Raw genomic sequence first — 21,755 nt, 5'->3', positions numbered from 1 at the left:
AAAATAATAATAAAAAAAAAACTGCTTGTAAATTCTGTAAAAAATGTGTAAAAAAGCGGGATACACCTCAGTATATATATACACCAAGAAGATACACCTCTCAGTGTATATACACCCCTGTGGTCCTTGGAGCTATAGCAATTACCGTATTATTGTGTCTGTCATAGCCGAGTTAAGTGAATAGATAAGACCAAGACTAAGGAGGTTGTGGAGACACAGACGGGGGGGACTTGGGGAGGGGGGGGGCTTGGGGAGGGGGGAGGACTTGGGGAGGGGGGGAGGACTTGGGGAGGGGGGGGGACTTGGGGAGGGGGGGGGACTTGGGGAGGGGGGGGGGACTTGGGGAGGGGGGGAGGCCTTTCTCCAAGAAGCACAATGGGAGGGAGAATAAAAGGGGAAGACAAACAAAGAGATAATGGGAAGCATAGCCCGGTGAGGGGCACATTCCACGGCGTTCCTCGCCCCACTTAAGAGGGAGATGGACGGGAGAAGCCCAGCAGTTATCTTTGCCATGATTTCGGGGTTCAAAGTCCCCGCGGCCCGGTCCTCGACCAGGCCTCCTAATTCGGCCTCGAACCAATCAAACCCCTTGGTTTACTAGGTGAAGCAAGGGACAACAAATGTTCTTCAAACCCTTGGTTTACTAGGTGAAGCAAGGGACAACAAATGTTCTTCAAACCCTTGGTTTACTAGGTGAAGCAAGGGACAACAAATGTTCTTCAAACCCCTTGGTTTACTAGGTGAAGCAAGGGACAACAAATGTTCTTCAAACCCCTTGGTTTACTAGGTGAAGCAAGGAACAACAAATGTTCTTCAAACCCTTGGTTTACTAGGTGAAGCAAGGGACAACTAATGTTCTTCAAACCCTTGGTTTACTAGGTGAGGCAAGGGACAACAAATGTTCTTCAAACCCCTTGGTTTACTAGGTGAAGCAAGGAACAACAAATGTTCTTCAAACCCTTGGTTTACTAGGTGAAGCAAGGGACAACTAATGTTCTTCAAACCCTTGGTTTACTAGGTGAAGCAAGGAACAACTAATGTTCTTCAAACCCTTGGTTTACTAGGTGAAGCAAGGAACAACAAATGTTCTTCAAACCCTGAGAACAAAATAAAAGAAAAAAATATTTTTGTTAGAGAGAACTAGGGAGAGAGAATAACAGAGATACTAGTGAAGGAACTGAAAATCAATGCTCTCTACTGCAGTAAAATAGGTACCTGGGTGTTAGTCAGCTGTCACGGGCTGTTTCCTGGGAGTGGAGGCCTGGTCGAGGACCGGGCCGCGGGGACACTAAAAAGCCCCGAAATCATCTCAAGATAACCTCAAGATACTGAGAATGACAGCTGAGAGCCCCTTTTAACCCAACATTACAGCCAAGTAACAATTTCACTATACGACCAGGCTGAGGCGACACTAAGGCTCGCAAGAGGAATGGTGATCAGGAGAAATACGAGACGACGAAGCAATGATGAGATAAGACAACACCACAAGGAACTAGAACACAAGAACAAGGAACAGGAACTAGAACAAGGAACAAGGAACACATGCAACACAACTTAATATGACCATAGTTGCTGAAGGAGACTAAACAAGGTACTAAAAGGAGACTAAACAAGGTACTAAAAGGAGACTAAACAAGGTACTAAAAGGAGACTAAACAAGGTACTAAAAGGAGACTAAACAAGGTACTAAAAGGAGACTAAACAAGGTACTAAAAGGAGACTAAACAAGGTACTAAAAGGAGACTAAACAGGTTCTTTATCACCCGCTCAAGTTGTAAATAAAACGCTTAAGACAGGAGATCTTCCACAATTCTGGAAACAGTCAACAACAGGCCCAATATTTTAAGGAAGGGAGGGAATTTTCAGAGGAAATCGCCAAGCCATTATGACTATATAGCACTGGGAAGGGGTCAGGATAAGGATTTGGGATGGGACGGGGGAAAGGAATGGTGACCAACCACTTGGACGGTCGGGGATTGAACGCTGAGCTGCATGAAGTACAATATTTTAAGGAGTAACAGGCAGTAGTTATTATATTACAGACCCACGTCACTTGCAAGTACTCCATGCAAAGTACTGGAGAAAGTAACCAGATTGTGAAAATTGAGTACCTGGAGAGAATGATCAATCATCGATTTATGAGTAAAGACATACCTGAAAAACTATATGCATAATAGTAATAGTAGTAGTAGGCATTCTCCAGTCATATGAGACTATGGAGTTGCTCTCTGGTTGTCGCTCTGGGGCCAGATTCACGAAAGAACTTACGCAAGCACTTACGAACCTGTACATCTTTTCTCAAACTTTGGCGGCTTTGTTTCCACTTATTAAACAGTTAATGAGCTCCGAAGCACCAGGAGGCTGTTTATAACAATAACAACAGTTGAATGGGAAGTTTTCATGCTTGCAAACTGTTTAATAAATGTAACTAAAGCCGTCAAAAATTGAGGCTTTGTTTACAATTATTAAACAGTTAATGAACTTCGAAGTACCACAAGGCTGTTTATAACAATAACAACAATTAATTGGGAAGTTTTTATACTTGTAAACTGTTTAATAAATGTAACCAAAGCCGTCAAAGATTAAGGAAAGATGTACACGTTCGTAATTGCTTGCGTAAGTGCTTTCGTGAATCTGACCCCTGGAGTGGCCTCTCCAGGGCACAAAGCCAGGGTAGGTTGATATGGGGGAGAAGCTGTTACCCAAGCAGCCGGTCCTCTATATACGCCAAGCTATATACTATATACACATAGTCTCGGTCTCGGGCCGGGTTTGGGGAGTAGAAGAACCCCTCAAGTAGATATGTAGAATGATAAAACAAGGATCTCACACTATGACTGGGAAAAAGAAAGCTGGGTACAACTGACCATCCTAGACTCTTAAAAAGCACGTGGTTCTGCTTCTCATGAATGGAGGAGGGAGAAACCCGCTTGAATAGCTAGGAGAACAACTGGGTAAGGGAGAACACGAAGAACGGAGAACAAACGCTCACAGAGAAGAATTGAGCTGAAGAGACGTGACACGAGGGGTCCCCTAAGGCTGTCTCAGGAGTGTTGCTGAGGTAATCGGCAACGATCTTTGGAACGTAAACATTGGAACTTTGGAACGTAAACATTGGAACTTTGGAACGTAAACATTGGAACTTTGGAACGTAAAAAAATAGATGAAGGACTGCGGGAAGTTACAGGAGGACCTAGACACATTCTAGGATTGTTGTTCCCAGCTGCTCTTCTCCCTCCTCCCAGCACCCAGCTGCTCTCCTCCCAGCACCCAGCCTCCCTCCTCCCAGCACCCAGCCTCCCTCCTCCCAGCACCCAGCCTCCCTCCTCCCAGCACCCAGCCTCCCTCCTCCCAGCACCCAGCCTCCCTCCTCCCAGCACCCAGCTGCTCTCCTCCCAGCACCCAGCCTCCCTCCTCCCAGCACCCAGCTGCTCTCCTCCCAGCACCCAGCCTCCCTCCTCCCAGCACCCAGCCTCCCTCCTCCCAGCACCCAGCTGCTCTCCTCCCAGCACCCAGCCTCCCTCCTCCCAGCACCCAGCCGCCCTCCTCCCAGCACCCAGCTGCTCTCCTCCTAGCACCCAGCCTCCCTCCTCTGGAGGAGGACCTCTGAGGAGCGAGGACAGGGTGGAGGAGGACCTCTGAGGTGCGAGGACAGGGTGGAGGAGGACCTCTGAGGTGCGAGGACAGGGTGGAGGAGGACCTCTGAGGAGCGAGGACAGGGTGGAGGAGGACCTCTGACGTGCGAGGACAGGGTGGAGGAGGACCTCTGAGGAGCGAGGACAGAGTGGAGGAGGACCTCTGAGGTGCGAGGACAGGGTGGAGGAGGACCTCTGACGTACGAGGACAGGGTGGAGGAGGACCTCTGACGTGCGAGGACAGAGGCCGGGCTCGAGTACCTACCTAAGACTCCTACATGGAAGGGGAGCTCTAGCTCTTGTACCCGGTGCGATTTCTTCTTTCCTGACATAAGAGCTCCAAGTGCAGCAGGAGGAGTAGGGGGGCGGTAATGGGGGGGGTGTGGTGGGGGGTGTAGTGGGGGGGGAGGGGGGTGTAGTGGGGGGGAGGGGGGAGGGGGTGTAGTGGGGGGGAGGGGGGAGGGGGGTGCTGGGGGGAAGAGGGAGGGGGGGGGTGCTGGGGAAGGGGCGTGAGAGGCGAGGGGTTGAGAGAATGGTGTCATGACTTCGCCCGGCTCCCAAACCAATGGTTCGGGGTTCGGTTCCCGGGGAGGGCGACACGTGCGGCAAGGCTTCCTGTATTCCCGATATGTATGTTATGTATGCATGCAAACACGTGTGTGTAATTACCTAAGTGTAATTACCTAAGTGTAGTTATAGGATGAGAGCTAGGCTCGTGGTGTCCCGTCTTCCCAGTACTCTTTGTCATATAACGCTTTGAAACTACTGACGGTTTTGGCCTCCACCACCTTCTCACTTCTAATTTTTGTCGATTCCTGTTATTATTTTGTACGTAGTGATCATGTCTCCTCGTTTTCTTCTTTCTCCATCTTCTACCTATCTTGAGGTTATCTTGAGATGATTTCGGGGCTTTTAGTGTCCCCGCGGCCCGGTCCTCGACCAGTCCTCCAACCCCAGGAAGCAGCCCGTGACAGCTGACTAACACCCAGGTACCTATTTTACTGCTAGGTAACAGGGGCATAGGGTGAAAGAAACTCTGGCCATTGTTTCTCGCCGGCGCCTGGGATCGAACCCAGGACCACAGGATCAAAAGTCCCGCGTGCTGTCCGCTCGGCCGACCGGCACCCTACAACTATTCTCCCTTTTCGGGCACCATACAACCGCTGCATATTCCCATTTTGGTCTCACAAAGGTCGTGAACAATTTCTTTAATATTTCGCCATCAGTGTATTTAAAAGCGACTCTTAAGTTGGAAAGAATAACATAGGCTCCTCTACAATGTTCTTCATGTGGCCCTCAGGTGAGTTACATATAATCTTAGTTATACATAATATATAATCTTAGAGAGTTAATATATCCAGAACCATTCCTAGATCTCATTCTTTCTTTATCAGAATTCTTTAAAACTTTTCACATAATTTATAGAATGTGTTTGGCCTATTTTCTTCAATTCCACATTCCATAATGTGGCACTTATTCACATTAAATTCCACTTCATACATGTGGTCCCATACACATATTTTGTCCAGTCAACTTGAAGGGCATGACAATCATCAAAGTCTTGTGGAAACTTGTTGAGAACTTGTCTAAGTTCCCTTGTAACTTGGCACCATCAACAAATATGTTCATATAATTCTGCATTTCTTCTGGTAGATCGTTTATTTAGAGGCTGAACATTACTGGTGCAAAAACTGAGCCCTGTGGGACTCCACTGGTAACCTGTCGCCAGTCTGACACATCGCCTATGATTACTAACCTCATGGCTCTGTCAGAACATGTTCATCCATGTCACAAGTCTTCCTGTCACTCCTCCAGTATGTTCCAGTTTCCAGAACAACCTCTTGTGTAATCACCTAGTTGTACTCACCTAGTTGTGTTTGCGGGGGTTGAGCTCTGGCTCTTTGGTCCCGCCTCTCAACTGACAATCAACAGGTGTACAGATTCCTAAGCCTATTGGGCTCTATGTGTGTACGTGCGTGTTTACATTGCAGTCAACTGTTGTAGACAACACACTATACATCAGATACAACACTATACACCCGATACAACACAATACACCAGATAACTTCAGAATGAGCTAAATTAAAAAAAAAAATACACCAAAAATAGGACGATTTAATAAAAATAAAATAAAAATAGCCCACAAAACCCCAATATAAAAAGCACAATATATTAGACCTCACATAAAGGACAACCTTATTAAATAAAGAGTATGATAGAGAATAATCAGAAACTCTCAAAACCTCCTTCAGGTATGTTTCAGGTAAGAGAGAATACAAAACACTGAGCAATTAACAGGTTTCAATCAAATGGCACCATTAGCATAAGAAAAACCTTGTTCAAACGACCACTTTTTCCGTCGAGTCCACTTAACTAAGTGATTCTCTCTGACTTAACCATTCCTTCCAGGCTGTCTCTTAGCATTCCCTTGAGTGTCTGAGGCACGGCACTTCGTGCGGCACTCCAGGACGAATACCAAATGTGTGTGTAGGCCAAACCTGTTCTCACCTCACACCTGTCGCTGTCCACACACACACACACACACACACACACACACACACACACACACACACACACACACACACACCTGTCATAGCCAGGTGTGACCTCTTAACATACTGGGTGATACAGGTATACAGGTCACAGCTCCTCGGGGTTGCCAGTACTCACCTAGTTGTGCTTGCGGAGGTTGAGCTCTGGCTCTTTGATCCTGCCTCTCAACTGTCTATCAACTGGTGTACAGGTTCCTGAGCCTATTGGGCTCTATCATATCTACATTTGAAACTGTGTATGGAGTCAGCCTCCACCACATCACTGCCTAATGCATTCCATTTGTTAACTACTCTGACACTGAAAAAGTTCTTTCTAACGTCTCTGTGGCTCATCTGGGTACTAAGTTTCTACCTGTGTCCCCTTGTTCGTGTCCCACCCGTGCTGAAGAGTTTGTCTTTGTCCACCCTATCAATTCCCCTGAGAATTTTGTAGGTGGTTATCATGTCTCCCCTTACTCTTCTGTTTTCCAGGGACGTGAGGTTCAGCTCCTTTAGCCTTTCCTCGTAACTCATTCCTCTCAGTTCCGGGACCAGTCTGGTGGCATACCTATGAATCTTCTCTAACTTCGTCTTGTGTTTAACAAGGTATGGACTCCAGACTAGAGCTTCATATTCGAGGATTGGTCTTACATAAGTGGTATACAAGGTCCTGAATGATTCCTTACACAAGTTTCTAAAGGCAGTTCTTATATTGGCCAGTCTAGCATATGCCGCTGATGATATTCTTTTGGTGTTTGTCTCTGGGGACAGGTTCGGTGTGATATCAACCCCCAGATCTTTCTCTGTATTTGACTCTTGCAGGATTTCACCTCCCAGATGGTACCTTGTGTTCAGCCTTCTGCTCCCTTCGCCTAATTTCATTACTTTACACTTTCCTGAGTTGAACTTTAGTAACCATTTTCTAGACCATTCCTCCAGTTCGTCCAGGTCGTCTTGTAGATTCCGTCTACCTTCATCTGTTTTAATTCTTCACATAATTTTTGCATCATCAGCAAACATTGAGAGGAATGAGTCTATACTTTACATATACTAGAAACAGGATGGGTCCAAGAACATAGCCGTGTAGGACTCCGCTGGTGACATCTCGCCACTCTGATGTCTCTCCCCTCACCGTTACTCGCTGCCTCAGTGGATGAGGGAGAGTGGAAATCGCTTCAATTTGGAACATATTTTGTATGTTGGAATCATGTCTCCTCGGAGACTGATGATTCTGTAACAATGTGGTAAAGGCCCTGAGACTTCCCTCTCCAGGGTGATACGTGGGGATACATAATTTTATTGTGTCCCGGGGACAGGAAGCCAGAGTGTATTCATACACTGTAGGCTTATATCGAGGCCCCCCCCCCCTCACTAAGGGTCGAATTACTGACCCCGCCCAGGATACAACCTCACAACAAGCTGACTAACTCCTGGGTACTTATTCACTGCTAGGTGAACAGTTGAATTAGGTGAAAGGAAATGTGCCCAACCGTTTCTGTCCCGCCCGGGATTCGAACCCGGGATTCTCGATGGTGTGTGTCGAGAACGAACCCGACTGTACACACACACACACACACACACACACACACACACACACACACACACACACACACACACACACACACACACACACACACACACACACACACACACACACACATACACACACACATACACACACACACACACACACACACACACACACACACACACACACACACACATACACACACACACCACACACACACACACACACACACACACACACACGCACACACACACATACACACACACATACACACACACATACACACACACACCACACACACACACACACACACACACACACACACACACACACGCACACACACACACACACACACACACACACACACACACACATACACACACACACCACACACACACACACACACACACACACACACACACACACACACACACACACACACACACACACACACACACACACACACACAGGGGGGCCTGGTAGCCTGGTGGATAGCGCGCAGGACTCGTAATTCTGTGGCGCGGGTTCGATTCACGCACGAGGCAGAAACAAATGGGCAAAGTTTCTTTCACCCTGAATACCCCGGTTACCTAGCAGTAAATAGGTACCTTGGAGTTAGTCAGCTGTCACGAGCTGCTTCCTGGGGTGTGTGTGTGTGGGGGGGGAAGTAGTTAGTAAACAGTTGATTGACAGTTGAGAGGCGGGCCGAAAGAGCAAAGCTCAACCCTAGCAAACACAAGTAGGTGAATACACACACACACACACACACACACACACACACACACACACACACACATTCTTAGTTCATCCCAATTGTTAATTTTTCTGACATTGAGCAAAATTCTTCCTATGCTCACTTTTTTTCATTCGTATTTCCTCCTCTCATTGTGCTATTTATTTCCCTGGGTATTTTGTATGTGGTAATCATGTTCTCTCTGTTTCTGTCTCTCCTACTGCCACTAAGTTTAATTCCTATAGTGATTCCTTGTAGCACATACCCATCTTAACTCTGGGACTAGTCTGGTGGCATAACCTCTGAACTTTCACCCACACTGTTTTGTGTTTAACGAGATAAGAACTGTACGCTGGTGTTGCATATTCTACAATTGGTCTGACGTATGTGATATACAAGCTCCTGAATCAGATTCCTAGACACAATTCGCATGTTGGTCAACCTTGTATATGTGACTGATGATTATTTTTTAAGTGTAAATCATGATTTATCTTCCTTACCTGCGTTCTAGAGCATACAACTTAATTGATAGATGTTGAAACGATCCTATTGAAGACCCGAGTTCTCTCCTGATGCCCCCTGTTACCTATCAGTAAATAGGTACCTGGGAGTTAGTCAGCTGTCACGGGCTGCTTCCTGGGGGTGGAGACCTGGTCGAGGACCGGGCCGCGGGGACACTTAACAGCCCCGAAATCATCTCAAGATAACCTCAAGATAGTCTCTTTATTATGGCGTTTTCCACCACCTTGCAGGATATGCAATTTAGGGACTTGAGGTTATCTTGAGATGATTTCGGGGCTTTAGTGTCCCCGCGGCCCTGTCCTCGACCAGGCCTCCACCCCCAGGAAGCAGCCCGTGACAGCTGACAAACACCCAGGTACCTATTTACTGCTAGGTAACAGGGGCATAGGGTGAAAAAAAACTCTGCCCATTGTTTCTCACCGGCGTCCGGGATCGAACCCGGGACCACAGGATCACAAGTCTAGCGTGCTGTCCGCTCGGCCGACCGGCACCGTCTAGCGTGTCACATTTGAAAATTGGCATTATATTGTTGTATTTCCAACTTTCTGGTAGTTCTCCTATTTCCAGTAACATGTTATATATCGCCCTTGTTTAGTATCCATTGATCCTATCTGTTAGCACAGCTCCAGCAACTGTCTCCTCACATGATCACAATCGACCTGATAATACCTTGGGGTTACCTTGAGGTGCTTCCGGGGCTTAGCGTCCCCGCGGCCCGGTCGTCGACCAGGCCTCCTGGTTGCCGGACTGATCAACCAGGCTGTTGGACGCGGCTGCTCGCAGCCTGACGTATGATAATGATCCAAGATGGACCGAAACGTCGAATGTAGTTGACTGTAACCATCAAATATATATATATATATATATATATATATATATATATATATATATATATATATATATATATATATATATATATATATATGTGTGTGTGTGTTTCAGCCTACAGTTTAGACCTATAGTGTTATGGATGACCCTCTGTCCTGTGTGACAGTGAATACCAGCATTATCCTCACTTTAATAAGACCTAATTGGATTCCCCAGATAAGGCAAAATTTCAATTAATGTTTGTCAATAAAGAGGTCAATATATAATACGTCTCTTCATCTTCTGGTGTGTGGTTTTTTGAGTAAAGAGGAAGGAGAGGCATAGGTGAAGGGAAGTATAGAAGTGGGAAATACAGTGAGAGGTATGAAAGCAGGCGGGCTGTCCGCCTTGCTGACACCATGTGTGGGAGTTGGCAGCTAAGCTAAGCTGGCTCCCTCTTGTCAGGGAGCTGTGAGTGTGTGAGAGGTTCTTGACATGTGTTTCACCACATGTGGATGTCTATAGATGAATACTGTGTAGCATTCATATATACACACTCCGATGCTTCCACATATGTTGTTCTGTTTAAGGCTCTTTATTTTATTATTATTATTTATTGATTTATATATGTGTACGTATACATATACACACACATACATACATATGCATATATATACATATACAAACATATACATATATCCATACATACACACATATACATACATATATATATACGCAGTTTTTTCAAGTATTGGGGGAAGGATTTCTGGTCAGTATCTCATCTGGGAATTATATACTTTGGGGCGGGGTTTTCATCTAGTAAATCGAGGCTCTTGGGCCACCAGCTGTGGGAGCGGGGCGTCTCATCTTGGAGCAATCTTTCAAACATTGGGTCCTCTAACATTGGGTCCTCTAACATTTCGATGGTGTTCCACACCCTGATGGCTTGGTGCTGTAGTCTGATGTTTAGTGGCTGTATGTTCAGGAGTTCGTGGAACTCCTGGATTGTCTGATCATATGGTGGACGGTGTTTTGCTGCTCTCCTTAGCGCCTTATTTTGTACTGCTTGCAGTTTCTGCATGTTAGTTTTCTTTATGGTGTGTAGTGGTACTGGGGGATACTCTAGATGCGGCCGAACTAGAGCCTTATATAGGTGGATCTGAATGTTAGTACTGAGGCTTCGGAATCTTCTCAGTTTTCCTAATGCTGCTTTGGCTTTGTTTAGTCGGTCCCTTACATGAATTTGTATCCCTGTTCTATTTATCATAAGTCCCAGTATTCTGCCTGCCTCCGCATATTGGATCGGCTGGTTATCAAGGATGATGGGGTCCGGGTTTCTTTTCGCAATGTGTATTATTTGGAACTTTTGTTTGTTGGTGCTAATTTTCCATTGCTTCTCAAAGTTGTTTATGACTTCAATTGCTGCCTTGGTCTTGTCGGCTAGTAGCGGCTTTGATGGGCCCGGTTGGCATATTATTTGGGTAACATCATCAGCGTATGTGATGTATTCTCCATGTTGGGGTTGGGGTCGGTCAGCTGTATATATGTTGAATAGAGTGGGGGAGAGGCAGCCTCCTTGTGGTACTCCACTTTTCAGTTCTAATACGTCACCCAAGTAGCTGCCGATATTAAGCCTAGCAGTTCTGTTATCTATAGAGCTGCAGAGAGTAGCAGCAAATCTCTCAGGAAGTCCTAGCTCAGATATCTTATATTTTAGGCCTGTGTGCCACACTTTGTCGAAGGCTTTCGAGACGTCCCTAAGCACTATATTACACTGATCTTTTTTCGACACTGCGTTGGCTATATGCTGGTAGATCAGGGCTATAGCTGTATGGGCCCCTATATGCTGGTAGATCAGGGCTATAGCTGTATGGGCCCCTCTGTGGTGTCTAAACCCATGCTGCCTGGTGTTATACTTCCCTTCCTCTCCATGTACTTCACAAGTCTCTGATTGATAATTTTTTCGAATATTTTACCTGGTACTTCGAGGAGGGAAATTGACCTGTAGTTTTCAGTTTGGGTTTGGGGTTTACCTGGCTTGGGGATTAATCTTATTGTGGCATTCTTGAAGTATGTGGGGAATAGTCCAGATGCAAGAGCTGCATTTATTATACATGTGTATTGATGGAGTGCAATCACTGGTAGGTTGGATAATACCATCTTATTTATCTTGTTGTTGCCCGGCGCCTTGTTCTTGAAACCCATAATTGTTTTATGGACCTCCGCAATGGTTATGTGTTTCATAAGGTGGCAGTCATCGCGTATGTTGTTAAGGTCTATTGTTTGCGTCGGGAGTAGTGCTGCAGGGGGAGTAAAGAGGAAGGAGAGGCATAGGTGAAGGGAAGCATAGAAGTGGGGAAATACAGTGAGAGGTATGAAAGCAGGCGGGCTGTCCGCCTTGCTGACACGAGTAGAGGAGTCATGAGGCACAATGGTAGAGGAGTTGGAGGTGGGAGGGGGACAGAGAGGAGAGTGGGAGGGGGGCAGAGATGAGAGTGGGAGGGGGGCAGAGAGGAGTGTGGGAGGGGGGCAGAGAGGAGAGTGGGAGGGGGGCAGAGAGGAGTGTGGGAGGGGGGCAGAGAGGAGTGTGGAGGGGGGACGGAAGAGGAAAGAGGGGGTGGGAGTGGGGGGGGGGGGAATAAACATCCACCGTGTCACCATTCATAATATAAGTAAAGGAAGGAAACAATTGAGACTCCTCTTCAACCTCCCCCCCCCCCCCTTCCCACCCCACCTCCACTCCCCCTCCCACCCCTCCCATCCCTGGGACGGGTGACCTCTAAGATGTCGTCCCCTTGTAAGCAGCGCACATGTGGAGCAAGGACGCTCAGGGCATGGAAAGCGAGAAGTAAAATCTCTAAACTTTCAACCCGTCCTCCCAATAGCACGTCGTATATTGACGTATACGCTACCTAAGGCCAAATCACTCCACCCTCGTAGCTCCTTGCCTAGCAACAGGACGCTCCCACCCAGCCCACCTGACGTGGGAGAGGACGGGGCTTACCGGAGGGTCGGAGAGGTAGGAGAGGGAGAGAGATAGAGGGGGGTAGGTGAGGGAGAATGGTGGGGGAGAGAGGTGAGGGAGAGGAGGGGGGGTTAGGGGAGCGAGGGACCCCGCCGCTAAGCATGACCAAACTTAAGATATACACCTCAAAACACATATTAATACACGCTCACGTTGGGCTCCAAGACCCAGTATTCCGACCCGGAGCCCCACAACACACGCTCTCAAACACAAGAGCTGCGGGGCCAAAAACAAGAGCTACGGGGCCAAAAACAAGAGCTACGAGGCCAAAAACAAGAGCTGCGAGGTCAAAAACAAGAGCTGCGAGGCCAAAAACAAGAGCTGCGAGGCCAAAAACAAGAGCTGCGAGGCCAAAAACAAGAGCTACGAGGCCAAAAACAAGAGCTACGAGGCCAAAAACAAGAGCTGCGAGGCCAAAAACAAGAGCTGCGAGGCCAAAAACAAGAGCTACGAGGCCAAAAACAAGAGCTGCGAGGCCAAAAACAAGAGCTGCGAGGCCAAAAACAAGAGCTGCGGGGCCAAAAACAAGAGCTACGGGGCCAAAAACAAGAGCTACGAGGCCAAAAACAAGAGCTACGAGGCCAAAAACAAGAGCTACGAGGCCAAAAACAAGAGCTGCGAGGCCAAAAACAAGAGCTGCGAGGCCAAAAACAAGAGCTGTGAGGCCAAAAACAAGAGCTGCGAGGTCGAAAACAAGAGCTACAAGGACAAAAACAAGAGCTACGAGGCCAAAAACAAGAGCTACGAGGCCAAAAACAAGAGCTGCGAGGCCAAAAACAAGAGCTGCGAGGCCAAAAACAAGAGCTGCGAGGCCAAAAACAAGAGCTGCGAGGCCAAAAACAAGAGCTACGAGGCCAAAAACAAGAGCTACGAGGCCAAAAACAAGAGCTGCGAGGCCAAAAACAAGAGCTGCGAGGCCAAAAACAAGAGCTGCGAGGCCAAAAACAAGAGCTGCGAGGCCAAAAACAAGAGCTGCGAGGGCAAAAACAAGAGCTGCGAGGCCAAAAACAAGAGCTGCGAGGCCAAAAACAAGAGCTACGAGGCCAAAAACAAGAGCTGCGAGGCCAAAAACAAGAGCTGCGAGGCCAAAAACAAGAGCTGCGAGGCCAAAAACAAGAGCTGCGAGGCCAAAAACAAGAGCTACGAGGCCAAAAACAAGAGCTACGAGGCCAAAAACAAGAGCTGCGAGGCCAAAAACAAGAGCTGCGAGGCCAAAAACAAGAGCTGCGAGGCCAAAAACAAGAGCTGCGAGGGCAAAAACAAGAGCTGCGAGGCCAAAAACAAGAGCTGCGAGGCCAAAAACAAGAGCTGCGAGGCCAAAAACAAGAGCTGCGAGGCCAAAAACAAGAGCTGCGAGGCCAAAAACAAGAGCTGCGAGGGCAAAAACAAGAGCTGCGAGGTCGAAAACAAGAGCTGCGAGGTCGAAAACAAGAGCTGCGAGGCCAAAAACAAGAGCTACGAGGCCAAAAACAAGAGCTGCGAGGCCAAAAACAAGAGCTACGAGGCCAAAAACAAGAGCTGCGAGGCCAAAAACAAGAGCTGCGAGGCCAAAAACAAGAGCTGCGAGGCCAAAAACAAGAGCTGCGAGGCCAAAAACAAGAGCTGCGAGGCCAAAAACAAGAGCTGTGAGGGCAAAAACAAGAGCTGCGAGGTCGAAAACAAGAGCTGCGAGGTCGAAAACAAGAGCTGCGAGGCCAAAAACAAGAGCTACGAGGCCAAAAACAAGAGCTGCGAGGCCAAAAACAAGAGCTACGAGGCCAAAAACAAGAGCTGCGAGGCCAAAAACAAGAGCTGCGAGGCCAAAAACAAGAGCTACGAGGCCAAAAACAAGAGCTACGAGGCCAAAAACAAGAGCTGCGAGGCCAAAAACAAGAGCTGCGAGGCCAAAAACAAGAGCTACGAGGCCAAAAACAAGAGCTGCGAGGCCAAAAACAAGAGCTACGAGGCCAAAAACAAGAGCTACGAGGCCAAAAACAAGAGCTGCGAGGCCAAAAACAAGAGCTACGAGGCCAAAAACAAGAGCTGCGAGGCCAAAAACAAGAGCTGCGAGGCCAAAAACAAGAGCTACGAGGCCAAAAACAAGAGCTGCGAGGCCAAAAACAAGAGCTGCGAGGCCAAAAACAAGAGCTGCGAGGCCAAAAACAAGAGCTACGAGGCCAAAAACAAGAGCTGCGAGGCCAAAAACAAGAGCTACGAGGCCAAAAACAAGAGCTGCGAGGCCAAAAACAAGAGCTACGAGGCCAAAAACAAGAGCTACGAGGCCAAAAACAAGAGCTGCGAGGCCAAAAACAAGAGCTACGAGGCCAAAAACAAGAGCTGCGAGGCCAAAAACAAGAGCTGCGAGGCCAAAAACAAGAGCTACGAGGCCAAAAACAAGAGCTGCTTGGAGATTGACTGATGAAGATTAAGCCAGGCTAGAAGTGGCTCGGGCATGAATAACCCGTAAGTGGTGAAGACTTTTGGGGAGTGAATGTCATCTGTGGTCGTGAAGGAGGAGTGGCTGGAGGTGTTTAATATATATACCAAAACTAGAAAAGATGGAAGAAAGTGAGGTGATATGCTCACGACGTACAAAATAGTAACAAGACAAAATTGACAAAGGAGATTTTTTGAAAACTAAGAAGACACAAGTTCAACCTAAGGAAACAAAGCTGCCGAAAAAGAAGTGGTAGACGTTTGGAACAAAGTAGAGAACCATTCTCCATGGTTCAAAGTGGACCTCCACGGTTCAAAGTCGAGAATGGTTCACTTTGGACCATTCTCGACTTGAGAATGACCCAGGACGGACCGAAACGTCGTCGTCCCTTCACCTTCTAGTGTGTGGTCTGGTCAACAAAGTGGAGAAGGTGGTGGAGGGACAAACCCGTCAGTAGTGTCAAAGTGTTATACGACAAAGAGTACTGGGAAGACGGGACACCACGAGCGTAGCTCTCATCCTGTAACTACACTTAGGTAATGAGAGCATGTAACTAGTCACACATAGCCGACAGCGGCGGTAACAAGCGACAGTGGGGCTAGATTCACGAAGCACTTACGAACCTGTAACAGCTTTTCTCAATCTTTGGTGGCTTTGTTTACAATTATTAAACAGTTAATGAGCTCCGAAGCACCAGGAGGCTGTTTATAACAATAACAACAGTTGATCGACAAGTTTTCATGCTTGTAAACTGTTTAATAAATGTAACCAAAGCCGTCAAAGATTGAGGAAAGATGTGCACGTTCGTAAGTGCTTGCGTAACGGCTTCGTGACTCTGGACCCTAGTTCTCAGGCGAAATAAACAAACACACGCAAAGGAAACACTGCCCGCAGTTGCCAAATACCACTGCTTACAATATTTCCCTCATACATTACTCACTATACATTATATCATTATACATTATTACCATTACTTCATCATATATATCTCTTCGTTACTCCGCCCATCCCATAGTGGACACTGCTACTGTGAAATGATACCTGGTTGATACCTGGTTGATACCTGGTTGATGGGGTTCTGGGAGTTGTTCTACTCCCCAAGCCCTGCCCGAGGCCAGACTCGACTAGTGAGAGTTTGGTCCACCAGGCTGTTGCTTGGAGCGGCCCGCAGGCCCACATACCCACCACAGCCCGGTTGGTCCGGCACTCCTTGGAGGAAACAATCTAGTTTCCTCTTGAAGATGTCCATAGAGCAACCATAGTTCCCTGGATCATGAAGAATGTCAGAACTGTCAACAAAAGGGTAAGTGATCCATCTACTTGTTGGTGCTGTCGTCGGGTATGAGGAAGGCTGCACCCTCCAACCCTATTTGACACAGTCGAAGCTGCCCTTAGATACCTGCCACACCTTAGCACACCTGTCACACCATAGCACACCTGTCACACCCTAGCACACCTGCCACACCCCAGCACACCTGCCACACCCTAGCTCACCTGCCACACCCTAGCACACCTGCCACACCCTAGCACACCTGCCACACCCTAGCACACCTGCCACACCCTAGCACACCTGTCACACCCTAGCACACCTGCCACACCCCAGCACACCTGCCACACCCTAGCACACCTGCCACACCCCAGCACACCTACCACACCCCAGCACACCTACCTACCACACCCTAGCACACCTGCCACACCCTAGCACACCTGCCACACCCTAGCACACCTGTTACACCCTAGCACACCTGCCACACCCCAGCACACCTACCTACCACACCCTAGCACACCTGCCACACCCTAGCACACCTGCCACACCCTAGCACACCTGCCACACCCTAGCACACCTGCCACACCCTAGCACACCTGCCACACCCCAGCACACCTGCCACACCCTAGCACACCTGCCACACCCTAGCACACCTGCCACACCCCAGCACACCTACCTACCACACCCTAGCACACCTGCCACACCCTAGCACACCTGCCACACCCTAGCACACCTGCCACACCCTAGCACACCTGCCACACCCTAGCACACCTGCCACACCCCAGCACACCTACCTACCACACCCTAGCACACCTGCCACACCCCAGCACACCTGCCACACCCTAGCACACCTGTCACATCCCAGCACACCTGCCACACCCCAGCACACCTGCCACACCCTAGCACACCTGTCACACCCTAGCACACCTGCCACACCCAACACTGTACACTGGGACCCTACATATAAGGACCTGATTTACAAAGTAATTCACCAATTACATAATGTGTGTAATGCAATTACACCTTGAGCCAGTAAGCACATAACAATCCTCGACAGTGGTCGAGTGCTCAATAACTCACTATGTACTCCAACTATGTACTCTGGGATTACCCACATGTGGAAAAAACATATTTTTCTTCAAAATGTAATTTACTACTGTAAAATAATTCGTAATTTACTACTGTAAAATAATTCGTAATTTACCACTGTAAAATAATTCGTAATTTACCACTGTTAAATAATTCATAATTTACCACTGTAAAATAATTCATAATTTACCACTGTAAAATAATTCGTAATTTACCACTGTAAAATAATTCGTAATTTACCACTGTAAAATAATTCGTAATTTACCACTGTAAAATAATTCGTAATTTACCACTGTAAAATAATTCATAATTTACCACTGTAAAATAATTCGTAATTTACCACTGTAAAATAATTCGTAATTTACCACTGTAAAATAATTCGTAATTTACCACTGTAAAATAATTCGTAATTTACCACTGTTAAATAATTCGTAATTTACCACTGTAAAATAATTCGTAATTTACCACTGTTAAATAATTCATATTTTTGTAGCTGAGTACTCAATAATCCAGTGCACCATATGTAGTAGAATGTACATATATCCGTATGTGTAGAGGATAGTAGTAAATGTATAGTAAATATAGATATAGATAAATATAAATATAGGTATATAGGTAAATATAAATTAATATAATGTATATGTATAGTAAATGTATACGCTGGGCCCAAGCGTCAAAAGCTCATTCCCTCAGACACAAATACACACACACAAACCGACGAACAACCCACACAGACACGCACCACCTACGTGAGACTAATCTTAAGAGTATGCAGCTCCAAAGTTTACAGGCCCGTACATCATGAAAAAGGTTTGCAACGATGTTCATCCCAGAATTACACATGGGGGGGGGGGAAAGGTTACGAAAAATGAGAGAACTGAACTACCAAGTTACTAGTAATGGAAAGACATTATAGAGACAAATGGTACTTAGGGGGGGGGAGGTAGGGGGGAGGTGGAGGGGGTAGGGGTAGGGGGGGAGGGGGGAGGGGGGGGACCTAGGAGCCCCACAGCCACACTCTTCTGGAACACGTGTGGGTAAGGCCGGGGAGCTGGGGCCAGATTCAGGAAGCAGTTACGCAAGCACGTACGAACCGGTCCATCTTTTCTCAGTCTTTGGCGGCTTTGTTTACAATTATTAAACAGTTAATGAGCTCCGAAGCACCAGGAGGCTGTTTATAACATCAACAACAGTTAATTGGGAAGTTTTCATGCTTGTAAACTGTTTAATAAATGTAACCAAAGCCGTCAAAGATTGAGGAAAGATGTGCACGTTCGTAAGTATTTTTGTAACTGCTTCGTGAATCTGGCCCCAGGGTCTTATATCTATATAAATAAAAATGGAAATGTTCGTTTGAACATAATCGCTAATCTCCAAAAGTTCCTCACCAATTGCTTTGAAATTTTTCCACAACGTTCCATTAGCATCCGAGCAGGTTTTTATATACACACTATATAGATGTCACGTCTGTGACGGGAAAAAAAACATGCTTTTTCTGAAAAACTGTGTTTTTCTTGTGAGGGAAATCTTCGAAACCTCTTTACCGATTGCTTTGGAATTTTGACACAACGTTGCATTCGAATAGACGCGTCTTTTTATATATGTACTATATACATGACTCACCTGTGACAGGAAAAAACATGTTTTTTTTTTAACAGCGCCATCTGTTGGACGTAAGAGCATCTCCGAAAGTTCTTCACCAATTGCTTTGAAATTTTGACACAAAGTTGCATTCGAATATGCGCGTCTTTTTATATACCTACTATATAGATGCCACCCCTGTGACAGGTAAAAATATGCGTTTTTGAAAAACAGCGCCATCTGTTGCACATAATATCAACATGCACGTTATACTAAGTATGTCACGAATTCCATTTCAATTTTTCCGGTTGCAGTGATAAATTTTATTTTCATATATTTCGATTTATTTTATTTTTTATTGAATTATTTTGTGACATTGTATTGGAATTGAGCTGTGTTGTTTACCATGCCGTTCATTTCGTAAGTATAAGTATAGATGCCACACCTGTGACAGGTAAAACTATGCTTTTCTTGACAAACAACGCCATCTGTTGCATGTAAGGGCAACACACATGCTATACTAAATATGTCACGAATTCCATTTCTATGTTTCTGATTGCATTGATAAATTGAATTTTCATAGATTTTGATTTATTTTCATTTTGATTTAATTATTTTGTGTGAATTGCGTTGGAATTGAGCTGTGTTGTTTACCACATCGTTCATTTCATGAGTATAGTTTATTTTTTTATTTTTTTTATGTTTTCATATTTTCATTTCATTTTTTAACTGTTTTCTTATATTTCAGAGATGGGAACATCAGATCACTTGATGTTACCAATTTTCTGATGGGAACATCAGACCATCTGGGAAGGCATCGGACGAGGGAGTGGGGAATGGTGGGGAGGACGAGGGGACGGAAGTGAGAGATGGTGGGGAAGACAAGGGGACAAGGGGGTAATGGTAGGGAAGGACGAGGGGACGGGGGGGAGTTTGGGATGGTAGGAACGAGGGGATGGGGAAAAAAAACTGAGAACTCACACCCCAGAAGTGACTCGAACCCATACTGCCAGGAGCAACGCAACTGGTATGTACAGGACACCTTAATCCACTCAGGGGATGGGGGAGTGGGGAATGGTTGGGAGGACTGGGGGAACAGGTGTGGCTGTGTATATTAAAGTAATACTCTTGACTTCAACGTCAAGGTCCTCTGATTACTCGAAGGTTTTCAACGTTTTCCTCCACTCTGTGCTCTGGAATGACGACTCCAGATACGATTCCAGTTTTCACGCAAAACAAAACAAAAAGACAAAAAGACAAGGAAGACTTGAAAAAATTAGGGAAGATAATTAAAGTAAGATGGAGTATATCTTGAGATGATTTTGATTTCGGGGCTTTAATGTCCCCGCGGCCCGGTCCTCGACCAGGCCTCCACCCCCAGGAAGCAGCCCGTGACAGCTGACTAACACCCAGGTACCTATTTTACTGCTAGGTAACAGGGGCATAGGGTGAAAGAAACTCCGCCCATTGTTTCTCGCCGGTGCCTGGGATCGAACCCAGGACCACAGGATCACAAGTCCCGCGTGCTGTCCGCTCGGCCGACCGGCTCCCTTACCGGAGTAAGATGAACTTGGAGTAACTGAACAGAGAAGTGAGAAATTGATAGTTGCTAAAGGTTTAGCAGAGATATAGGTTATCTTAAAGTTATCTTGAGGTTATCTTGAGATGATTTCGGGGCTTAGCGTCCCCGCGGCCCGGTCCTCGACCAGGCCTCCTTTTTGTTACACACACCCCTAGAGAGCACCCCGTAGCAGCTGTCTAACTCCCAGGTACCTATGTACTGCTAGGTGAACAGGGGCATCAGGGTTAAAGAAACATTTTGCCCATTTGTCTCCACCTCCACCAGGGTTCGAACCCGGAACCTCACGACTACCAATGAGAAGCGCTACCCACTCAGACAGCTGTCAGGCGCCTGGAAAAATATAATAGGAAAATTCCTTAGCATCTCAAGGGTTGAGAAGGCAGCCACGCAGCCACAGCAGAAGGCAGCCACGCAGCCACAGCAGAAGGCAGCCACGCAGCCACAGCAGAAGGCAGCCACGCAGCCACAGCAGAAGGCAGCCACGCAGCCACAGCAGAAGGCAGCCACGCAGCCACAGCAGAAGGCAGCCACGCAGCCACAGCAGAAGGCAGCCACGCAGCCACAGCAGAAGGCAGCCACGCAGCCACAGCAGAAGGCAGCCACGCAGCCACAGCAGAAGGCAGCCACGCAGCCACAGCAGAAGGCAGCCACGCAGCCACAGCAGAAGGCAGCCACGCAGCCACAGCAGAAGGCAGCCACGCAGCCACAGCAGAAGGCAGCCACGCAGCCACAGCAGAAGAAAGATGTCTGCGCGTGACCAGGGGAGAGGAGGAGGAGGTAGGGGGGGGATGAGAGAAGCTGCCAGCAGACTCATCACACTCTTGGCCACTCAAGAAAACTGCAAAATCAACATTGCAAGACACACAATAATATTTGATGAATGCATCGAGAGAGAGAGAGAGAGAGAGAGAGAGAGAGAGAGAGAGAGAGAGAGAGAGAGAGAGAGAGAGAGAGAGAGAGAGAGAGCTGCCAGAAAGCTGGAAAACAGCTAATATAGTTTCTATGTACAAGCACGAGACATGAAATCTATATGAGATAT

General features: G+C 46.9%; 2 protein-coding genes across 3 annotated transcripts in view; one reads left to right on the top strand and one right to left on the bottom strand.

Annotated features, from left to right (window-relative positions):
* The window catches only part of LOC123746364 (protein CREBRF homolog), a 145,034-nt gene that overhangs the window by 114,296 nt on the left and 8,983 nt on the right, over nt 1–21,755 (bottom strand). The window lies entirely within an intron of this gene.
* On the top strand, nt 12,567–21,473 carry LOC138357950 (axoneme-associated protein mst101(2)-like). Its single transcript, XM_069315132.1, has 4 exons — nt 12,567–12,604; nt 12,947–13,466; nt 13,584–14,537; nt 21,096–21,473. The coding sequence occupies exons 1-4, from the start codon at nt 12,567–12,569 to the stop codon at nt 21,471–21,473; spliced, it is 1,890 nt and encodes a 629-aa protein (XP_069171233.1).

The sequence above is a fragment of the Procambarus clarkii genome, chromosome 80, assembly GCF_040958095.1.
Source record: "Procambarus clarkii isolate CNS0578487 chromosome 80, FALCON_Pclarkii_2.0, whole genome shotgun sequence".
NCBI classification, from domain to species: domain Eukaryota; kingdom Metazoa; phylum Arthropoda; class Malacostraca; order Decapoda; family Cambaridae; genus Procambarus; species Procambarus clarkii.
The sequence above is the reverse complement of the archived record's forward strand: the minus strand, read 5'-3'. Positions and strand labels throughout refer to the sequence as shown.

What these genes read in the sequence shown, in the direction of transcription:
- LOC138357950 (XM_069315132.1), top strand. Translation starts at nt 12,567, where the DNA reads ATGTGGAGCAAGGACGCTCAGGGCATGGAAAGCGAGAA. An exon ending in CAGGGCATGGAAAGCGAGAA is followed by an intron (nt 12,605 to 12,946) that starts GTAAAATCTCTA and finishes TTGGGCTCCAAG; the next exon opens with ACCCAGTATTCCGACCCGGA. An exon ending in CCAAAAACAAGAGCTACGAG is followed by an intron (nt 14,538 to 21,095) that starts GCCAAAAACAAG and finishes AGGGTTGAGAAG; the next exon opens with GCAGCCACGCAGCCACAGCA.